General features: G+C 35.4%; 1 protein-coding gene across 10 annotated transcripts in view; it reads left to right on the top strand.

Moving 5' to 3' along the window:
* The window catches only part of PPIP5K2 (diphosphoinositol pentakisphosphate kinase 2), a 110,998-nt gene that overhangs the window by 77,732 nt on the left and 9,713 nt on the right, over positions 1-23,553 (top strand). The window contains exons 24-31 of one of the 10 annotated variants that reach the window (XR_005009084.1): positions 11,632-11,799; positions 13,245-13,361; positions 14,113-14,286; positions 15,558-15,624; positions 17,023-17,142; positions 18,063-18,125; positions 19,155-19,292; positions 21,424-21,509. Coding sequence is in view for 8 of the 10 variants with exons in the window: in XM_036737320.1 (XP_036593215.1) it covers positions 11,632-11,799; positions 13,245-13,361; positions 14,113-14,286; positions 15,558-15,624; positions 17,023-17,142; positions 18,063-18,125; positions 21,424-21,561 (847 nt within the window). In the remaining 2 variants the exon portion in view is untranslated. Of the gene's footprint in view, positions 1-11,631; positions 11,800-13,244; positions 13,362-14,112; positions 14,287-15,557; positions 15,625-17,022; positions 17,143-18,062; positions 18,126-19,154; positions 19,293-21,423; positions 21,562-23,553 lie in introns of those variants that run through there. The other 9 variants (XR_005009085.1, XM_036737320.1, XM_036737324.1 and 6 more) reach the window with 9 other exon arrangements.

Raw genomic sequence — 23,553 nt, 5'->3', positions numbered from 1 at the left:
CAGGACTGTTGCTGGGCTAGTAACAAGAAAGGCTTGTATTCAGGTATTTCTTATAAACCCATCCTAATAGGCAATTCGACATCTTAGGCCTGCCTAGAATATCTTGAAACAGTAACCTGATACCCAATATGCTTCGCTATTACCATTTAGACAACTAACACTTCAATTAGAGGATAGACTACATAGTAGTCATATTTGGACTCAAGACATCCAACCTTGTTAGATAATTGTGTTCCAAATAACCTATTAAAACTAAAAAGTGTCATTTCTAAAGTTTTGTGAAGATGTGAACAAACAAAAAGGTCCACAGCCTATCAGATAATATGATATTCATCTGCTATATTAATAATCAAACTAACATTTCCCTTCATGTTAAGATCACTGAGAACTGAATTTGAGTGCCAAGACCAATTCTCAAATTGATTAACATGAATAGACAGATATCAAACTAAGTGAACTACCTAGCTGTAAACTCATATAAATAGTTCTTGAACTAGAGGACAGTATACAACATTTCTCTGAAATGGATCATACAACAAATAGACTTACCAGGGAAACTTTAAGGCTCTTTGATTCTTCTTTAAGACACCTTTAAAAAATATTATCTTATAATATATTCACAATCTTGATCCATCTTAGCTTATAAAAGCTTTTTTTCCTATCATTCTGAAACTAAATTGACACATATTTTTTAACCTGGACTGAGGGGTAGTATATCCTTATTCAAAACCTCATCTCTAAACTGGTTCCTGAGGTCTTCAAAAGAGCTAGTTCACTGAATTGTGGAATTTGAGAGTGGGAAAGGACCTTGCTTATCTTCTGATCCAACTGATACAAGAAAGGAATCTCCACTGTAATATACAGAGCAACTAGTCATCTAGCCCCTGCTTGAAGACCTCCAAGGAGAGTGAACCTATCATGACTAATGTCAACCCATTCCACTTTTGGATAGCTCTCACTGTTTAGGAAATCAACAAAACATCAAGCCTAAATCTGCCTCTTTACAACTTCTGTCCATTGGCTTTGTTTCTACCCTCTGTCACCAAAAAAGAACAATTCTAATGCCTCCTCTACATGACAGTCTTTCATCCATTTGAAATGGCTATGGGAGTCTTCTTTTCTTCAGACTGAGTATTACTATTTCCTTCAATCAGTCTTCATACAATGTGGACTCAGGACATTTCACCATCCTGATTACCCTCCTTTATACACTCTCCAGCTTATCTAAATTATGTACTTAAATCCAGAACTGAACTCTATAAGCCTGGTCCTGTTAGGTGAGGGCACAGTACAGTGAAGTTCTTACTTTGCTATTTCTGGAAGAAAAGCTTCTCTTAATGCAGCCCCAAATTAAATTTGTTTTTTTGGCTGCTATGTCACACAGCGGATTTATCAAGTTTACAATTCACTAAAACCCCTAGATCTATTCTTTCAAGAAAACGGATGTCTGGCCATTTTCTAAGCCCTTTCCATCTTCTGTTCATGTAAGTGCAAGATAGTTATCCCTATTAAATTTCTTCTTAGATTTAGCCCAGTGTTGTTAGCCTATTAAAAAGATTTCAACTCAGTTTGACTCCAGTATTTTAGCTGTCCCTTTTAGCTTCATGTCTTCTTCAAGTTTGATGAAGATGCCATGAGAACAGGGTCAAGCATGGATCTCTGAAATTATCCATTGGAGACCTCCTGCCCTATTAACTCTTTTGAGTGTTGTAATCCAACAAGTTCTGAATCATTTTAATGTATTACCGTCTAATCCATTTCTCTCCACAAGACTATTATAAGATACTTTATCAAAAGCTTTGCCAAAAATCTATGTTTGTAAACCATATCCACAATCTTTTCATCCATGAGATCAGTAATCCTGTCATACCCCTTCCCCGCCAAAAATGTGGCATAACTTTTTCTTGATAAAGCCATGCTGACTTTTCATTATGATTGCTTCCTTATTTAGGTGTTCAGTAACCATCATCATCAGTTCTAAAATTTTCTCAGAAATTTAAGTCAAGCCCACTTGCCCATGCTTGGCAGACTTTTTATAATTTTTTAATTCATTAGGTGACCTTACTTATCCTGGGTATCAATTTCCTTTTAGTCATTCTTGTTCTGTCATTTCCAGCATAAAGGTTGTTCTCTCTTGCAGAGAAAACAAAGAAAATAACTGTGCAGTTTTTTCTTTCATTAAGAGAAAATCCTTGTTCAGGCAAGCCCTGGTCAATAAGGCAACTTTATTAGCACACCAAGGCAGCGAGCATTTGGAGTACTGCTGGCATAGATTTCAAACTACAGGCTGCTTTTTAGACGAGATTAAACAACTTCCATATAAGGGTAAAAGTATACTGAGTGATACCCATCTAATGATGGGATGGGATTTGTGCCACCTCAGCTTCCCCCCCACATCTAAATGTGTGTGCACAAAAGGGTGTTTCCAAGACTGTCATTTCCTGCAGACTGGCTGTGCACATACCCAAAGTTTAAGCAAGGTTTTAAATATGGGGTCACTCAGACTAACTCTGCACAAGTGACTGACTCTGTACAATCCCCCCTTTGGTGCTAAACATAGTCATAGTGTATTACCATAGTCAGACCTATATTGCCCCTCTGTCTTCAGCTACATCATCTTAATCTCAGCTGTGTGAAATTTGGGACTAGACTGTGGGAGTAGTTTCTAACCCCAAGAGAAACACTGTAAACATACACAGCAAATGATCTCTATAAGGAAGACTGATAGAAAACTTATTAACAAGTATTTCAGCCATAAAAAATTGATTAGCCACAATGTTAGCCACTCCCAGTGAGACCAAGACTCCTTCCTGTCTGCCTGAAACTTATTCTAGGCTCTGAATTTTGAATCCAAGTGGGAATAAATGCTGTCAAAGTTGTCAGGAACCCAGGTGCAGCACTCTTGATTTATGAGCATGCATACCCCTTCCCTTTCTGCCAGGAGGAAGTCTAGAGATAGCCTGTTTTATAAGGCTACAGCCCTGAGGGCATGAACTGGGATACTATGTTCTCCCTCAGCACCTATGGCCTCATTGAGAAAGACTTGCAAAACTCTGTTCATTCTTTTTAGGAGGGCTAGGCTGCATGTGGCCCCATATATGATCAGTAAGGCACTGACGGTGCACTCAGGTTCTCCTACTAAAGGGGATAAAAGCAGATACCTGGATGCTGGCATGCTTGTTTGTGTATGCTTATAGATAGGACAGGTGTAGCCCAGTGGCCAAAAAGAACCTTGTCCATCCCTCAGTGTTCCTGCCAATTTGGGGGAAACCGATAGTATATTATTGCACAAAAAAATGATATCCCAGAAGGGCCATCTTAAAAGCCTTGTAGGCTTTGTAGACCTTGTCCTTCACAAAGAAAACATTCTTTATATATCCCTGGTTCCCATGGAAAGTCACATACTTATGTAGGGACATGGTATAGTTACATCCTGTCTGCCATCCCATCCCCTGGCTATTCGTTCTGTTCCTAACATACTAGGGTATCTGTAGAGTGTAGCCCAGCAGGGATGAACGTGGGGAGATGTTACTACTTTTCTTCTAGTCTAATATAAAGGATGTTGAGAAATTCTCCTTCCACCCTATAGCAGTACAAGTAGCTTAATACTTACAGTTCCCCATAATTTGGTAAATAGTCACACAAATCTTGGCCATCCTGCCCTGCTCCCACCATGGGTATCCCTTCCTCCAAGGATTATGGGTACATATCCAATGATTAGTCTAGTTAAAGATATGGCTGGCATTTTGTCCTCTGTTCCCCCAATCCCAAGTATGCAAAATAGGGCAGAAAGTGCAGAAAACAAATGCATAATAGGTTATAGGTGAGGGATAAGGTCCTAGTTGTCAGGTCAAACAGGTGGCCAAGGATTCCTGATTAAGAGTGGGGTTTTCGTTTTAGCCAGGGTCCAGGGATTGATCGGAGGTTGATCCTCTGCTGGGCTGAAGTCAATCATGACAGGCTTCACATGGAATGATGTTTCCAGGACACTTTTTGGTAACCTTGGTGGCAGTATAACTGCTCAACAAGATCTGGAAAGGTCCATTCCAGGAGGGCTGGATACTAAAAGTCTTCCAGAATTTGAGGGTCCACACATAGCTACCTGGTTTGGATGGATGCATCAGCTCTTCCAAAGGCAGAGTTTGTGTCAAAGCTACCTGCTTCCAGACCTGTGAAAGAGAACTGAGACCATTTTAACTGTTTTCTTGGTATAGTTTTCCCAAAAGGGACTTAACTTCCTATCTGGCCATTCCCCTCCCCATAATAAGGTAAGGGGGTGTGCAGGCTCAGAGTTATCCCAAAACACTGGGAGAGTTGTTTGGTTATTTCCACAGTAAAATATGGCTCTTCGTCACAGTCACTAGTACATGGCAAGCCAATTTTTGGTATTATGTCCTTGATCATATACCTCGCTACTATGTATGCTGTGGTATATGTCACTGGAAAAACCTCTACCCAATGGCTCAAATGTGTTGCATACCAACACATATCCATAGACCATAATCTTTGGTAATTCAATAAAGTGAGTCTGTAGGTATTCAAATAGTAGGTTTTGTTACAGTTTTCTGAGTTAAAACTGTTGATAAGAAAGGCAGCGAGAGACCATATATGGGGCCTCTGCATAAACAGAAGAGACAAACCATGACCAGCAAACTTACAGTACAGGTGCCTCAGTTCCCATACGTTTCTGGGCATGCAGTTGCTATGCGTGACCAAGGACAAGGAACTGGATCCTTTTTACAAGTTCAGCAATGGCCATGACAGCCCAGAGATACCTCCACAGCCTCTCATTTGAGTCTACTGATAGTCTCACCATTTTTTTTAACAATTCCCAAATCAGTATCATTCCAAGCAGAAATTATAAGCAGCTTGCAGAACAGATAACAGGCCCATAGCACATATAGAACTAATAAAATGAGCAAAATTACAGTAGGGTGAATAAATTCATTATAGCTGTAGCTTTAGGTATGTGCATTGCCTTGCCAGCATCCATGATCTGTAGGAGCCTGGCAAGCCCTTCTTGTGTGTCTCTCAAACATTTGGACATGGATCAGGCCAGGTTTTGTGAAGGCATTTCCTTGACCATCTCCAGGTTCTAGGTCACTTGTGCAGATTCTCTTAGTATGTAAGACTTAGTATGATTTAGTAAAATTGAATAAATCTAATCAGATTGGCCTTCCAATAATGAGTTCATGTGGTGAAAACCAGTTCAGACCTTATAGAGCTAGCCTTATAAACACTAGAACTGTAGGAAGAACATCATCAAGGTACCTTTTTCTTTTTTGCATTCTGTTATAGCAATTCAGAGATGTTGGGATATCACAACAACAAGATTCATTTATTTATATATATATGTATATATATATGTGTGTGTGTGTGTGTGTGTGTGCACATATACACAATGTACATATATATATATATATATATATACATTTTAAATTACAGTTTTACCTGCCATGGTTAGAGAAATTTGCTATTTAAGGAGAAGGAAGGACAACATCATCAGAACTGTTCCTCCAAGCCTAAGCCTAAGAGCATAGAGTGACATAACTATAACAAGATAAAGCATCCTTAGTTCTGTCTGAGTTCAGGTCAGAGTCATAGTTAACTTTTTGAAATAGCCACTCAGTCAGCAAAGTTCCTCACTATTCATAGGGTATCATAGCCAGGCTCAAGATTAACCAGGTAGGAAACATTTCTGTAATAAAGGAAATAACACATTGGGGAAACTGAATGATAAGGATCTGATCTTCAGCTGTGCTAAGGTCGTCCTCTCAACTTTTCCCAGGGATGCACATGCACCTATAGCAGTTCTCAGATCACAAGAAATAATTGCATTCTAGAATTCCACATAGAAAGGGAATATATGATAGTTCACTTAAAACCCAGAAAAACAACTGGCTACTTCCAGGTAAAATTTCATAATTTTCACAATGCCAAATGACCATTATATCTCTTCTATACTAACTAAACTTCTAAGCAAACTTGTAAATTATAAACTTGTAAATTCCCCACACTTTGGCAAGGAGTGTTTGTGATGAAAGAGGGGAATCCCATTTTCTCAGCAAACCAATTCATTATTTTGGAATTTCACAACATTTAGCAAATTCTTTCACAAGACTGATAAGATTTTATGACCGCACCCAAGCAGATGGTACCAAGAAACTTGGCATTTTTACAAATAAGAAGATTTTACAAGATCTCTCTTTTTTTCCTTTTCCCACAAAGTAATTATTATTCTTCCCTTTTAAAATATAGCCAGTTAAATATTTGATAATTTTGGGGGCAACTAGGTGGCACAGTGAGTAGAGCACCAGCCCTGGAGTCAGGAGGACCTGAGTTCAAATGTGACCTCAGATACTTGACACACTTACTAGCTGTGTGACCTTGGGCAAGTCACTTAACCCCAATTGCCCTGCCATCCCCTCCAAAAAAAAACTATCAAGGAGAAAATAGAGAGAATTATCAAAAGTAATTATAAAAAAAATTTGATAATTTTAACATTTTGACAATAGATTCTAATAGCTTAATAATTTCACAGCATCCATATCAAAAGAGAAGTTAAATTTTCCAGTGATACAATTGCATCATCCTCTTAACAGTATTTCTTATACAGTGGTTTCCCCAAATTCACAATACAATAAAATTTAGAAAAACAATAACACAGTAGTATAGACATAAAACATGACACAAAAATTCTTCCCAGTCAGATGACATCAATTCAGTTAAAGCTATGTCGGAATTATTGTACATAGAAAACCTTTCATTTGATCACTTTTGACATTCTATACTGATTGCATTCAAGACCCCAGTATAGAATAGTTTTGATCTAACTATACTGTATCAAAACTTACTTTTGCAATTTTTAAACATATTGCCTAAATTGCATATTTTAAGTGCCTTTTCCATTAAGGCCTGATTTAATTATGGAGGGTCAAACATTCTATTATCCTGACAGAAATATACATCTCACTTAAAATGGAACTAGAATAAATTCAGTCACATCTGGATCTACATGTACAAGTGGTATCATACAGAATCTCACTTTTCCCAAGGGCCATTTACTACTAGCACTTTTCAGTTAATCTACTGCCAAATATTTAAAGTGGCAGTGTCGTATTCTCAGCCTTCTCCTAGGGACCATGAGGAATTTCTGTTCCTCATATAACAACTAAAATATATTCTTCTTATGGTCTTTTGAGGACAGACTTTTGGTATGCAGTCCTCAAATAATTCTGTATTGCAAATGTATTACTATATTTTCCATCTCATAAATTTTTATTCATATCAAAATAGTGACATGATGTTCCTTATATCCTCCCTCAAACCTTTCTTTCTAAAGCTCAGATCCTTTACTTTCAAACCCTTCATTCACACTCAGTGCAAACAGACTCTAGCTTTCTTTAACTTTCTACCTATTCTTCTCTTACTGTGAATATTCATCTCCAGTATTTAAAACAAGGTACAATCAGTGGTAAGCTGGTAGGTGGGGTCAGAGGGAGGACCGGTAAAGGTGGTATGACAGCTGGTTCTTCTTGGGGCCCCCTGTTGACAATCCGGATGATATCTCCCTCTGCCAGAGGTCTAGTCCTGCTCCAGTTTCCTGCAAACTCTTAAAGTGCCCCTCCTTTTTACAGGGAAAACATTCTCCCACCCCACCCCCTTTGGTTTTCTAAATCTCCTTTTCAATTCCTTAATCCCTTCTCTTCTGTCTTTTCCCTATAAAAGTGGTTCTTAAGGGTGCCCTGGTCTTTGCTTCTGAGAAACCCAAGTTGTATGGATATAAGGAGTAGTCTCAGACAGAGGAGGTGAAAGACCTGCCCATCAGTACTAATAATCCATTTTGCCTAGCCTCCAGATCTAGATCTAGAATCTGGGGTTTTTTTTGTTTGTTTTTGTTTTTTAGCATTTACAGCTGACTCTAATCAAAGGTCCCATATTCATCTGGCCAAATTTGTTTTCTACCATTATCTATGTATAGAGTCCAGTTTTTTCTGAACTTTACCACTACAGTTTGAAATATTCCGAGTTGAACTGGCAGTTTTTCCTTGTTCCAGGTTTTAAAAGCTTACCTAATAGAGAGTCATTGGGAGGCTCACTCTGTCCTGATCTCATAACAATACCATTTTCCCTTGCCTTTCTGTCCCTTGGTGACCTAGTGTTGGACAAGACCAGCTACTCACCATTGCCCCTTTTCTTCATGTAGCTCCTTTTATTTTCATGCACAAATGAAAGAGAATCAATTTCAGGCTCAGGACCTATTTCACTTTATCATTTTTGAGTTTGGGGAATTTTATTCTCCAACTGCTTTATGGCTGACTGGCCACTGAAAGAATCTACTCCAAAGTCCGCTCCAGCTAGCAATTAGACAAAAGTTAAGTGTCAGCTGCAGAGTCTGATGGTGGGCTCACCCTATTATAGTTACGCCAACAAGTGATCCCTTCATGGATCACCAAATTGTTAAGAGAATACCCTGATTCAGGCTTGTCATCGTCAATAAAGCAAACTCAGGAAATAAGACAAAGGAGATTATTATTAACACACCAAGGCAGCAAGCAGTTGGAGTGCCAGCACAGATTTCAAACAGCACTATGCTCTTATAAACAGGAGTAAACAACTTCCACAAAGTCGAAAGTATGTTGGTTGGTACACATCTAATGAGGTGAGACCTGTGCTGCCTTAGCTCCTCTCCCATGTCTAAGTGGGTATGTGCAAGGGTATTTTTGGTCCCTGACTGCCATACACATACTCAAAGTTGAAGCAAGGTTTTAAACTCAGACTGACTCTGCACAAGTGGCTGACGGCACAGTTTCTTTTGTCACTTATCATACTCCCATCCATTTCAACCAAACTCCCTATCAATTGTTAATCCTCCAGTTTTTTCCTGGTATACTTTTTAAAAAAATGTATTTTATTATATTTTTAATTTATTGAATAAAACAAACATTTTCATGACATAGTATAATAAAAAAAAAGATGATTACACGTGAAACCTCTTGTGTACAACTTGCTATTCTTTTTAAATATTTAATCATGTAAATTTTTTCCTTTTTATTCCTTTTTTTATTTTTGGAGGGGGGAAGGCAGGGCAATTGGGGTTAAGTGACTTGCCCAAGGTCACACAGCTAGTAAGTGTATCAAGTGTCTGAGGCCGGATTTGAACTCAGGTCCTCCTGACTCCAGGGCCGGTGCTTTAGTCACTGTGCCATCCAGCTGCCCCTTTTTTCCTTTTTTTTGCTTCCCTACCCCACTACCCTAGAGATGGCTGCCATTAGACACAAATATGTATGTATATGTAAAATCATTCTATATATACTTCTATTTATCAGTTCTTTCTCTGGATGCAGATAGCGTCTTCATATGTCTTTTGTAGTTACTTTTGGTATTTGTAATAGAATGACTTAGTTGCTCAAAGTTGTTTTTAAAACAATATTGCTGTTACTGTATATAATGTTCTCTTAGTTCTGCTGTATTGGGGGAATGGCTGAACAAGTTGTGCTATGTGATTGTGATAGAATACCAAGATACCTTTTTAAAAAAAACCAACTCTATTGTCCTTAGCATCTCTCACTAGCTTTAGCTCATTCTGAGCTTTAACATTCATGACAGAATTTTTGTAGGAATCGTCCCCCCAAAAGTCTTAGTGCTATTACTTTAATAGCTTAAAGTGGCACTAAGGTTTTTCTAAATTAATTTATTTATTTTTAGTTTTCAACATTCATTTCTGTAAGTTTTAAATTTTCTCTGCCTTCTTTCCTTTCCTCCTTCCCAGGATGGCGTGCAACGTGATATAGGTTCTACATATACCTTCTTATTAAACATATTTTCACATTAGTGATGTTATGGAGAAGAACTAGAATGAGTGGGAGGAACCATGAGAAAGAAAAAGAGAGCAAATAGTATGCTTTGATCTGCACTCAGGCTCTTTCTCTGGATGTAGCACTAAGATTTTTGAGACAAGTTGTATTCACTCTGTATCACCTTTACTTGATTCCATCTTCTCTATGTTTCTTTTAAAAATCTAATTTCATTAGTGAGTTCCCTGTATAGCCACACTGGTCTGTCCAGACAAATTCCATTTTTCTTCCTCTCAAGTCTTCCATCCCTCCTCAACTGATTTCCTCTCAAGCATGTAATTCTATAGGATCTTACCTGTCATTTTTCTGAGCCCTTTGAAATCGATGGCACATGTGAAACTTTGCCATAATTTTCTCTCCTCTGTCACAAACTCTAGGATATAGTAGTCACTTCACCTTGGGGTTCCCATAATTTACAGCAACCAGTTCCTCCCTGTTATGAAGAATAAGATCCAAAATGAAATTTCCCTTTGTTGTTTTCTCCGCCTTTTGAAGGGTGAAATTATCACCAAAAGAAGTCAGGAAGTTTTTATTAGCTGGTCTGTTTTGGGAGGTGGGAAAGGTAGAGAAAGACCTTGCTGATTTCCATGAAAGTGATGGGTGACAGAAAATTGCAAGATTCTGTTGTATACCTAAAAGAATTAAAAGTTTAGCATGGCATAAAAATAACTCTTAAAAGCAGTTACTTACAAATTTAATAATTAAATAACGTTCATGGTTTTCAACACTGAGAACCAGTAAATGTTTTGAACAACCTGGAACATGCATATGGAAATCAGAAATTTTTTGTACTTATCTGAAATGAAATAGTCTTAGCCATTCTAAATTTCTCATTACTTAAGTAATTGTAAAAGCACAAGTAAGAACTATGGTCAGGGAAGTAACATCTGGTATACATTTTCTTAAAATTTCCACTACCAACTTATTATCTAAAACTGTAATACACAGACATGAAAATGAGTGTTAGCTATACATCCTCCTACTTTAGTGCTTCATTATATTCATGATCTCATTGGTTTGTGGGGTCCTTTAGCTGTGAAAATTTTAGCCCTCTCAGCTTTCACATTTCTGTCTATGTTCTTTCAGAACTACTGAAGTTCACCCTCGCCAAAAACACCTTAGAGGGAGGAGACAAACTAGTAACTTGAAATTGTCTCATTCTGTTATTCAAGGCAGCTGGTGGTACAGTGGATAGAACCCTGGGCCTGGAAGACCTGAGTTCAAATCCAGCTTATGACACTTCCTAGCTGAGTGATTCTGGGCAAGTCACTTAACTTCTCTTTGCCCCAGTTCCCTCAATTGTAAAATGGGGATAAAATAACAACTGCTTCCCAGAATTGTGAGAATCAAATGAGTTAATGTTTACAAAAAGTGTTTATCACAATGCTTGACACAAAGTCACTATATAAATGTGTATTCCCTCCCTTCCCTGTTCTACATTTATTTTCATATTTGGCAGTTTCTCTTTTCCAGTGTTCATTTTTGCACTTGATTAAATCAGCGTTTATTGCATAGTATATTGTAATGTCTTGATTGTTCCATATGTTTGAGTCTGATCTCCCCTCAAAAGATTCAAGTTCAGAAGCTAATCATCTGTATTGCTTCATATTTTCCAGTATTGGGCACGTAGTATGTCTACTTGTTGAATTGAATATATCTATTTCTGTATAGACAGTTTGTGTGATTTTTACCACAAGAAATATAAATATTTAGGTAATTATAGCAAAGTTTTTGTCTTACTTAAAGAAAAATCTATAATACTCTCCACCTGCAGAATGAAGACAAAAAGAAATTCTCCAAAAAATGTGAATACGATGATGAGACACACAGATGTAAAAAGGATGAGCCTGATAGAGCTGTAGTAATTTTCAAACCCATGGTATCAGATCCAATTCACATACACAAAAAATGTTCCCTTCCACGAACTAGGAAGGCAAGTGAAGTAAGTATATGTGTTACAGCATGTTCTCACTAAAAGAAACTTAACTTTAGTTTAATAAAATAGAAAAGAAAATACAGCTTAAGTTTAATTGACTTGGGGACTTAGTAGAAATTCTGGATGAAAATTTTGTCTATTTTTTTAAAGAAATAATAAAAATATGGAGGCATTTGTAAAATGTAGGTTGCAGAACTTTATATTTTTTATCTTATGATGGAAAGTGTCTAAAGCTACCAAGATAAATCCTTACTAAGATGCTTACAGATTTTCTGTCTCTTCTCATTGTCACTGGAGGCTACTGTGGTATGTTTTTTTTTAACCTGTTTTTTAAAAAACCTTGATGAGACAGGAGGGATTTTTGGTTGGGTTTGGAAAGGAATTAGTAAAATTGCTTCAGCAGCGATTGAATTGAATGATAGCAGTTTAAGGTAAGGAAAACCAAGTTGACAACTTGGCCTAATGAATACAAAACTTCAATATTAATGGATTTTCCGAATTCAATTAAATTGCAATAATTAATGCTTAAGATTAATAGATACCTTAGTAACCTCCTTATACCCAGTAGCAAAAGTACTTTGGTAACATTTGAAAAGAAAGTTAAGTACCTTGAGCATCATAATAATACCTGTGATATGATTTATACACCTATGGATTAAAATTACTTTGTTCTGGAACATTTGTATTCTATAAATGCTGATGTCTCCCAGATTGAATCAAGCTACTACTTAATTTCAGTAACTCTTTGATAAAAGCTTAAGGCTGTGAAGAAATCATCAAATACTACTAAATTACAAAAAAATGTTTACAGAAATTAGAATAATCAGTGTACAAATTGTGAGTAGTAATAGCTTGGGGAGGAAATGTATTCAGTTTCATTTTAAATGATGCTCAAAACAGTATTTTCATTAGGCTTTGAATTTGATGTGTACCTATGGTAGTCTCTTTTATTATCAATAGATTCTAAGTTGGTTGTAAAAGTTTTAAGAAAATATATACTAGATATTACTTCCTTGACCATGGTTCTTATTTTTGCTATTACATTTACTAAGTTTAGATTAGCTAAGGGTACTTCATTTCAAAAAACTTGGTAAGTGACATATGGTAATATAACCTAAGTTACTTTTTGTGTTGAGGGCAGTGATTTTGCTATGTTGTTGATCAGAGTAGCCTTCCATTGTTCAAATTCTTTAACACAATTATTTTAAGACCATAGTAAAACCTTCTTCTCTGCACTCTAAATAGTTCAGAACACTACCAAAGCAAATGCAACAGTAAGCATTCATTTTATGTCTGATCTGTGGTATTTGCAGAAGTCTGACAAAATCACTGCCCTAGTTAAGTTTTCAGAATTTGGACAGCACATTTGTAAACTTTATGTTCTATAAAATGCTTAAATAGTTGTTTTCAAGAGATATTTCTATGCCATGCTAAACTTTTACTTCCATAAGGTAGACTATTCAAGTAAAACATTGAAGACTTTTTCCAGCGCCCACCACCTCCATGGAAATCAGAAGTTTGTACTTCCTAAAGACACTCAGAGAAACAGACTATTCTCTTCATTTGGTGCAAGTAGATTTTACTCTGTCCTCACTGTCTGAAACCTGAACATGCAAACATGTAAAATGGGAATGTTTGCTGCATGTTTTACCTAGTGAACTCTTCAAAATAGTCTTTGGAGGGGGTAGAAAAATAGATAGCTTGAAAGGATAAACAAGTGCAGTTTGGTTCCATTTTATTCTGTTAAAAAACCTTTTTTTCTTTTTTTTTTTTTTTTTAATGTTTGGCAGACAGTAATACTTTTCATACTTTGAAATCTCTTCACTCCATAGCACAGTTCATTAGAGCTTTGGGTTGAAAAATCCATCCTGTAGCACACAAAGCCTCTTGAATAAAAATAAATGGAATATTTAAAATGTAAAAACAGTCTACTGAATAGAAATTGGGAAAGTTTATTATGTTTGAAGAGGGAGGGGAAAACTATTAAGCAGTACAATATGTATGCAATAAGTGATTCCTACTTTTTTTTCTCAATTAGAACTGAATATGCATTTGATAGTTTTTTTATCCAAAAAAATGTGAAAATATTAGGTCTGAGGATGAATTAATGAACATATTTATGTTGAGTTATTAAATTAAATACCGAAATATTTTGATGCCCTAGTTACTGTTTAATAGTTTTAGAAAAGTGAATGAAAGAGTACAAACTGTATTTTTTTTTCTTTCTGATCATTTGACTCTATTGTATCTAACTGTGCATGCTTTGCTGTTTTTTTTTTTGTTTTGTTTTGTTTTGTTTGCCCCCTTTCTCACTTCCAGGAAGAGAGCCCCCTGAGTGTGTCTAGCCCAGAGGGTACTGGTACCTGGCTGCATTACACCAGTGGTGTGGGTACTGGGCGTCGAAGACGCAGATCAGGGGAACAAATCACCTCTTCCCCTGTCTCCCCTCAATCACTGGCATTCACATCCAGTATTTTTGGCTCATGGCAACAGGTTTCTAAACTTTACTTCATTAAACATTTTTATGCATTCAGAGCAACAAATAACTGTCTTTGAGGACATCTAATCCCTTGTGTTTTCTATTGAAATAAATCCTTCTGTTTGAATTTGATTTGTACATTTTTAAATGCTTGTGATTTCTGAGAACTTTTGAGAGAAAGAAAACAACTGCATTGTTTCACAGCATTTTCTCTATTTTAAGTTTCTGAGATTGTTTTGATTTAAAATTGTACAATTTTTGGAATTTTTAGCTCTACTGATAAATCAAACTCTTGTTTTGGCTTAGTTGTCCTTTAAGACTTTAAAATACTTAATTTGGTGGTAGGTAAATTTAATTTTTCTCCATAATTTAAAAAATTAGATGTTATTTAGAATTTGGGGTTTGAAGAATTTTCTATGTATCAGATTCTCAGTGACCCAGAATTAACTATGCAGGAGTCAAACTCTGACACTAATCATTCTCTTCCTCACAAACTTCTTTATGTGGAGGTTTTAACTTGAGGAATATTTTTTTAAAAATAGTTCTTCTTCCATTGACCCATACAATATTTTGAAACTTTCCCCCCCAAAATAAGACAAATATTGGATACATCAACAATTATTTTTGGTGCTAAATAAAGTAAATCCAGAAAAGTTTTTTTGTTGTTGAAATTCAAAATATTGTAGAGGCTTTTGTTTTTGTTTTTTGCAATGGAAGATGTGCTATTATCCATGACTTCTCTAAGAATTTCAGCAGGTTCCGTTTGGAACGTAAAGGAAGTTAATTATAGAAAAAGGGATTATGGTATCCATTAAGGCTGTGTCTATGTAAAGGTTACTCTGATTAAGCCCATGCATGGAACAGTAATTGTATGGTGAGCTCAAACGATTGTCTTTCCCCTTTTTTGTTGTTGTTGTTTCCCTCCCACCCCTTTCCAGTACAGGAGCTGTTAAGAATGGGCATTTGGTTTCTTTTTAAACCAAAAAAAAACAAACCCAGAATTGTATTGATCTTTAAATGATTTCTTTTCATCTGTCTTGGTTCATACATGCCCTCATTCTGAATGCCTGCTTCGCACCACCTCATTGCAAGGATCTCATGTGAAATGGACTCCCTTCAGAAGGGGATCTTGCATGATCTTTTGTGTTTTATGTATCTCTACTAATATTTATCATGCTTATTAACCCTTGTCTGTCTGGAACAGGCTGCTGTATCAAGTATAATGGACAGTTGATTTTTTTTCATAGTTCTGTTTTGCCTCATTTTTCTTGCTTTACTTATCCAGGTTGTTTCAGAAAATACTAATTTTGTGAGAAAACAAAGGACTGTGGACCAAAAGCAGAATGCAGTAGGTATGTTGGTTGATGGAAATATTGTTCCTTTAACAAACCTAATAATATACACTGTCTTGCACACATGTAAATTCTTTAAGTTGTGAAAGCATGACCAAATGCTATGCTTACTTTATACCCATTCAAGAACAATGAGTTGCCCAATATTTTGCTAACGTAACTTCACAAAACACATTTCAATAAAGTTAACAAGGACAAACAGTTCATTTTCTTATATAATCCCTAGCTGTTAAACCTATAAATTGAATTGCCATACTATTTAGACCATTGAAAGATATCATCCAATTAGATTTAAACTTTGTGTTCTGTAACTAAAATTTTTCCTCAACTTTATGTAAAGCCTCTTTAGAAACAAACTAACTTTTGATACCTAGATTTTTTTTGACAACTTCCAAGAAAATTTGATGGTTGCAAACTTCAAACCTTACTTTTTGTTCATCTGTAAAATATTATCCCCTAATATTTTCTTACATGCATGCTAAGTAACTGTGGAACAGTCCTCAATCTGTGTGATAAAATTATAAACACTTTTTAAATTCATATGGTTGATACACTATATGAAGTGATGTGGTGTTTGCTATAATTAGCATTTACCTGTGTAGATTTAAGATAGGATTAAATTCATATAAGTTCAAGTGTATCTGTATTGCGTTCTCTGTATAAAGGGTCTGAACTGTTGTATTATGCCTACATATTTGTGGTAATTTTATGTTTCTTCTTTCTCTACTCAAATGAATACATTTTATGATGATAGATTTTATTTTTCCCACAGTGTCTTGCTAGAAATTTATATAATCTTCCTTTTCTTAATTGATGTAACATGATAGCGCTGGTGGAAACTGATAGATGCACTGGTGAAGGATTTGCTTGAGTATAAAGACTTGCCACAAACCAGGCCCAATTTATTCTGGCTGGGATTCATCACATATGCTAGTAATGTGTTTTATTAGATGACTTTTTTTTTTACAAAAGATTTGTTATTTATTTAATAGTAAAAATTCCAAATGATTTAGTCAGTTTTGTTAACACACATATGATAGATAAACAAAAGTAACTGTTACCTCTACAAGTAGTAGTTTAACCTTGATTTTGTAGTATAATAAAAATAATAAGTGGAATTTTATCCTAAGATTAATGTTTTAGGATTTATATAAAACTAAATATTTTATAGACCTTTTTTGCCTGCAAAGATTGCTTTAAGTCTCCTTGTTAAATTTCCTTCTGTTGTATGTGTGTTAAAGTGTAGTGATATTTAGATATAATAAATTAAAATAATTATTCCACTAAGCCATTACAAGCGTAGTGTGAACCTAAGCCATGTCAGTTGCATGTTGCATGCACCCCAATGTGAATGGAAGAACACCGGTTGCTGTATGTATTTTCTCTAACTCCCATCAGGGTCTCACTGTGCGAGCCTGTTTAGCACCGCAGTGCTCGGGGGTTCTTCAAGTGCACCTAACCTACAGGATTATGCTCGTACTCATCGTAAAAAGCTGACTTCTTCTGGCTGCATAGATGGTATGTGCAGACACGCACTCACGCACAGATACAAATGTGCACCCACGCACACACCCATGAGCACACATTATTCCTCAGTGACAAGCCTTAGGCCAATGACCCTCTCTGCCTAATTGTATGAGTTCAAGCTCTCTTCACTATGCACAGCTTGGATATGGGTTTGGCAAAGTTTATTGTAGTTACTGACTTCAGGCTTATATACAATATTTGTATCCTGGGAGTTTGTTGACATGTAAATTCTTATGCATTTCTTTTTGTGAGAGGAGAATGGTTAAACCAAGAAATTCTTCTGTGATAACTGAAACTTCTATTTTCCCCCTTAAATTCTTACTGATATTGAACTAAACTACAGTGAAAGGAATTTGTATAAGAAGTGAAAGAAATGTCAAGCTGTTAATGTTTTAAAATATTGACAGCATAGGATGAAAATTCCAGTATTCCTCATTAGAAAACTTCTTGCTTTGTTATATATTTATTTTATTTATAATATATTTGTATATGTATGTATATTTTAGTTTTTAGAGGGTCTTTGAAGTGTATAGAGGCTTGTTCTTTTTGTAATGTCAGGAGTTGGAAGCTCAAAGGGGTATGTAGTTTTTAATCCTCAGGTCTAGTTAGCTACACACTACATAAATTTATATACTCCACATAAATTTATTTTAGCCAGTGCAATTTTGTATTTACCAAAATCACTTGCTCATCTTGCTTCTCCTTCTTTCATACACTTCATTAAATGCCTTGCAGTTTTTAGCAAATCAGTTTAATTCTTTTAACCAGTACTTTGGCCTACAGCCTTCTTTCATGATCCCTTCTGCATGTCACTGGATTCTAACCTTCTCATCTTTTGTCCCTCTTTTTTTTAAATGTCCCTCTTTTGGTAGCTGTTGTGAATTTCAGGTACCTGTTTTTCTCTTTCTCAGACGCCACACGTGGTTCTGCTGTTAAAAGGTTTTCTATCTCATTTGCTCGACACCCAACCAATGGTACGTTTTTTTTTTTATTTTAAAAGATATTCCCTTGCTTCATCCATTTTTTACTTTATTTCCAAATGTGGGGTATACAGTATCATTCACCTGTCCTTCTTTAACTCCAACCAGCACACAGTTCTAACTTGTTATGTATCTAAAATAACAATACTGTGTAGCTCCCTTCCTCACTTTTAATTTACATAAAAATATCACTTGTGAAATTTTAAAATTAAAATTAATTCTAATTGCCCATGTTGAAGATCAATTTAATTCTAAATCTACACTGGAAATTCCTTTTCTTTTTCCAGTTTACCAAGTGATCCAACCATATCCTTTTTGTAATATCAAAATTAATTACACTTAATTATTCTTAATTCTTAATAGTTTTAATGTCCTTTAAAGTACCTTTTCCCTGATTCCTTTTTTCTGGTCACATAGATATTTCCATTGAGGTATTTAATCATAGATTATAAGTATACAAAATTCACCATTTTCTATCTGTGGTGAAGCTCAGGCAACCAGGGAGTTCAGACTTCATCATCATCATGTGATATTATGCTTCCTTGGGGTAGGGCTTTCACAATCACATCCCCATGTCACCCAGAATTCCCTCATCCTTGCTGGGAGTAATGGGCTATGTACTGGGCTGCTTTTGAATAGCAACATCCTTTTGTATACCCACTACGTTTTATCATTTGAGACTCGGGGGTCTGTTGACAGAAGTAAAACAGTTTAAAATAAACTGAAAAGACTTATTCCCTCTTAAGCACAATTTTTATGACTGAGCTAAAAATGCCTCAAAGTAGAGACATTTTGATATAGGAGAATTTTTCTTTTTTCTGCTGGAAGTCAAGGCTCACAGAAAGTTGGATCAAATGGATGGATTTGAATACAAGTTTAATTTTTTTTTCCTTCTTATAGTCTGCAAATTCCCTTGTAAACGATGCAGTGCCATTCCTTGAAGGCCTATGGTGGTGGAGTAAGAAATTAAACTCAACATATGAAAGTTTGGCTTCAAAGTTTCACATTTTTCCTCCATTGTAGCTGTTTAAATACCACTTTTTGGAGAAATAGTGCCTTATTTGACACAGCTTCAACTCCTGAAGAAGATTGCTGTAGAGGAGCTTTTTAAAAGAACTATCTAACAGAAAAACAAGACACAGAGTTCTGAGACTTCACAAGGTTAAGATAGTTTTGTTTGTTTTTTAATCCTTGCTCTAGAGTAAGGATAGAGAAGCGTGTGTGTGTGCAGGAAAGCCTGTGTAGACTGGATTTAGTGTGGTGCTCTTGAAGCAAATGGAGGCCAAAGATAATTGTAATATCCCACATTCATTTTTTTAAAAATTCTTAACTTAAATGAATTCCCTCCCCCCACACCCACTTTATGATCTAGTGCATGATAATATGCTTTCTTTTGAACTCCTATAAGTGTAGCCTTTGGGTGTTCAAGATTTCCTGCTTTCAAGCTTTCTTCTGTTGTGTATCTGTCCTGTGGATTTTATTTGACTCTCCTTTCACTTTTATTTCCTTTAACTTTCATGTTTCCTCCTTTAATTCATTTCATGGACTTATCCCTCCCTTCATATTTAGTTTGAGGAACATAATGAAACAGGTATCTTCTGACAGTGCTTTACCTTATTTTCTGGGCCTGAATGCAGAATACCACACCTCTATAGGTGGTGGTCCATTTCCTCTGTGGAATTACTAGGCTCCAGGAGTATGTTTTTGTAACTTCTAAACATGACAGCAGGGTGGCTTTTAAAAATTGCATTAACCCTTTCATTGTCCATTAAAAAAAAACATGGAAGGAGAAAGGAAAACTAGATAAAGAGCATCCTGAATATATTACCATTTACTTGTTACAAAATAGGTAAATGCAACAAAGAAACCACGGTTGTGAAGTCATGATTAACATTTGGGAATGGAGTCTATATAGATTTTTTTTTTAATGCAAAGAAAGGGTTTGCGCTTGCTTGCATGAATCTTTGTATTTTTAAAGTAGTAATATTTGTGCCAAATCAATATGTTTAAATGCTTAGAGTGGGAGTTTTTACTTACTGTTGTGATAAAGATGGTATGTATGTTTTGATGTGCTATCCTGTTTTGCACATGAAGATCAAGCTGCTGTGAACTGTTTTCTGCTTATGTACTTAAGTACATTTTGGTTCTGAATAAATAGAGCTACTTGCATTATAGAAATAGGTCTTGTTTTAACCATAGAATTTCTAAATTAAGTTCAACATAATAAGATATTTCTTTGGTCAAAATGTAATACACTTAGGTTAGTTAGAAAATACAACTGTTAGAATAATGTATCTAGTAGCAAATAGTGTTTGTGTTAACCAGACAATTGCTTTTTAATTAGAGAGTATATACTTTATTTCAGCATTATTTTTAAGTATTTCAAAGTTTTGTCTATGAAGAGAATGAAGTTTTTTAATAAAATGTAGTCATGCAGAGAAAGGTTTGTGGTATAACAATATATGGAAGCAGTTCTAAACAGGCAATTTTAGAAATATGATATAGTAAGAAATATGCCTGGTGTTTTTAAAATGTTTTCCCCCCTATGGATAGCATTAATAATATGTTATCTGCATGTTGGTTTGACCAACTGTTTGTATTTTTGTGCAAATGTTACTAAACGAGAATGTAATTGTATTTTATGTTAAGTTTGGGAACAATTAATGATTTATAGAGACAGAAATTATTTCATTAATTCAATAAGGTAGGTGAAAGTTGTGTTCTTGAATTTAAATCTGCTGTAAGTGAATAAATATTAACAATATTTGTGTGGAATCTTATAATCAAGAGGATATTTTTGATCATAGTATACCTGGCTAAGTTGTTCTCCATAAGTTTAAACTCATAACTGTCCCTAAATTAGAAATTGGTGCTATTATCTTATTATCAGGAACACAAAATAGATTCAATTTAAATGTATCATCTGTGCATTTGAGCTGGGATAGGGATATAAGATGAAATTTGTATCTCTGATTAGCTTTTCCCACCCCTCTTTTAGTTTAATTTTTTTCCCTACATTTTACAAATTTATCAAAATGTAGAATGAAAATCATTATATAAAGGACCTTGTGAATGCTATACTATGAAATTACATATAAAATAGAATCTTTGACACATTTTATTCTGACTCCATACTGCATAGCATCTGATGTCATGACTTCAGAGATGTCATATGTTTGCATGTGTTTACATTTAAAAGATAAATTTCTTTTATTTCTATGCAACAGTCTTTTCTCATTTTCACTCGTGATTTCTCTTGCATCCATCGATATTTTTTGTTTTTCTATTTCAGGCTTTGAATTATATTCCATGGTGCCATCTATCTGCCCTCTAGAAACTCTTCACAACGCCTTATCTTTAAAGCAGGTGGATGACTTTCTTGCTTCCATTGCACTTCCACCAACTGAAAGAAGAACGGCAACTCCTTCTTGTATGAAAATTTGTTATTTTGACTATTAATTGAAATTGTATTACAGATAATGATAACCTGAAAATAAAATGAGATGCTAAACCATAAGAAAAAGAATTTCACAGTACAGAATAAGACTTTTCATTTTTTGCAGCCCCTCTTAAGGACATAATTACCTTCCCATAATTAAAAAATATTCCAAAACACCTTTCTACTGAGCATATGTGGCATATACACATACCATTTGGGGAAAATCGGATGGGTAGAGGTATCTAGAAGCACCATGCCTTCAAGGCATAGGCATTATAAGAAAAGAGATTAGATGAAGCCATATATTTTTCTAAATAAAATAAGGAGTATGAAGTAGCCATTCTTAGCAGCAGCACTATGGAAATTGTTTGATCTTCCAGCATGAAAACACTGGTTTAGTGGAAAAGTTATCAATCTAGGGTCATAGCTAGGTCTTTTATAGCTCTGATGTTAATGGCTGTGACCTTAATTAAACAAATTAACTTCATCTGCTCTGCATACCCATTTTCTGTCTGTAAGATGATGTTAATATCCCACACCTCAGTATGAAATGAGATAAAAACACTTGTTCTTAGAAAGCCACTCTCGTGTACAAATATAGTTTTCACAATATCTTTCCTCTTCCCCGTCTAAAGCAGTGGACCTAGAAGGAAGTTCTCAATGGTAATAGAGAATGCAGTGATATAGATAGCCTAAAATGACTGATCTCAGAATCTTTTATAGAAGATTTGGAGAGAACATTAATACTTAAATTTGAATTATTAGTGTTTCTGTTGATCTGGAAATTTATAGGAAAAAAAATGTAGAATCTAAGAACCTCAAAGGTCATCTAGTCCAGAGATGGGGAAACTGTGGCCTTAAGGCCACATGTGACCTTCTAGGTCCTTGGATATGACCTTTTGACTATGTCTAAGTTTTATAGAATAAATCCTTTTATTAAGGGGATTTGTTCAGTGTGAAGTTTGTAGTCAGTCAAAGGGCCACACTTGAGGACCTAGAGGGCCACATGTGGCCTCGAGGCCACGGGTTCCCCACCTTTGTTCTAGTCTAACCATTATCTAAAGTATGAAACCTCTCTACAAGTTCCTCAACAAATATTCCCCTTGCCTCTACTTGCTGACTTCTAACTCCTGAAACAAGTCTCTTATTAAAATGAAGATCTAACCTGTGCTTGTTTATAGCCTTATAAGATCATTTTGGATCCCGATTCTGTCAGCTAGCTATCTACCTAGTTTTTGTTGGCCACCAATTTGATAAATATGCCATCAATATCCTCCAAATCATTGATAAAAATGTTGAATTAGGATCTGGCATTCCACTAGAAGTTCCTTTCAGTTTGACATCCATTAATCACTACTGTTTAAGTCCAGTCTTTCAAACAGTTCCTAATTTTTCTGACTTGTATTCCAGTCCACATCTTTCCATCTTATCCACAAGAATGGCATGAAAGATTGTCAAGTACTGTAATCCAGGTGTTCTGTGATTGTGCCATTACCCTATGTGCCAGTCTATTAATCTTGTCTAAAAAAATGGAAATGAGCTTAATCTAACATGAGTGATTCTTTATGAATGAATGTTGCATCATGGTGATCTTTGCTGCCCTAAGTTCTTATAGACTGTCTCTTTACTAATCTGTTTTATTTTTCTGAGAATCAACATCATTTTTTTCACTACTGAAAAAAAATTAATATCCGTGTAATATTGATGATAGAACTTATAGCATCATACAATGTATTATTGTTTAGGTTACTGTGATTATTGTGCAATTTTAGTTGAAAGGTAAGTTTCTAGTAAAAATTTAAACCTGCTGGCTATACTCTTTTAGCTAGGAAAGACTATGATCTTTGCTATGTTATAAGGTGCTTAAGTAGATAAAATAAATATTTGTCTATGTTAAAATAAGGTAAAGCTCACATTTAATTTTCATACTGATATCATTCAGCATTAATATTTATCCATTGTGTAGTAGAAACAGTGTTAAAT

This window comes from Trichosurus vulpecula, chromosome 1 (genome assembly GCF_011100635.1).
Source record: "Trichosurus vulpecula isolate mTriVul1 chromosome 1, mTriVul1.pri, whole genome shotgun sequence".
Lineage (NCBI taxonomy): Eukaryota > Metazoa > Chordata > Mammalia > Diprotodontia > Phalangeridae > Trichosurus > Trichosurus vulpecula.
Note: the sequence above shows the minus strand (reverse complement) of the source record. Positions and strands in the feature narration are given on the sequence as shown.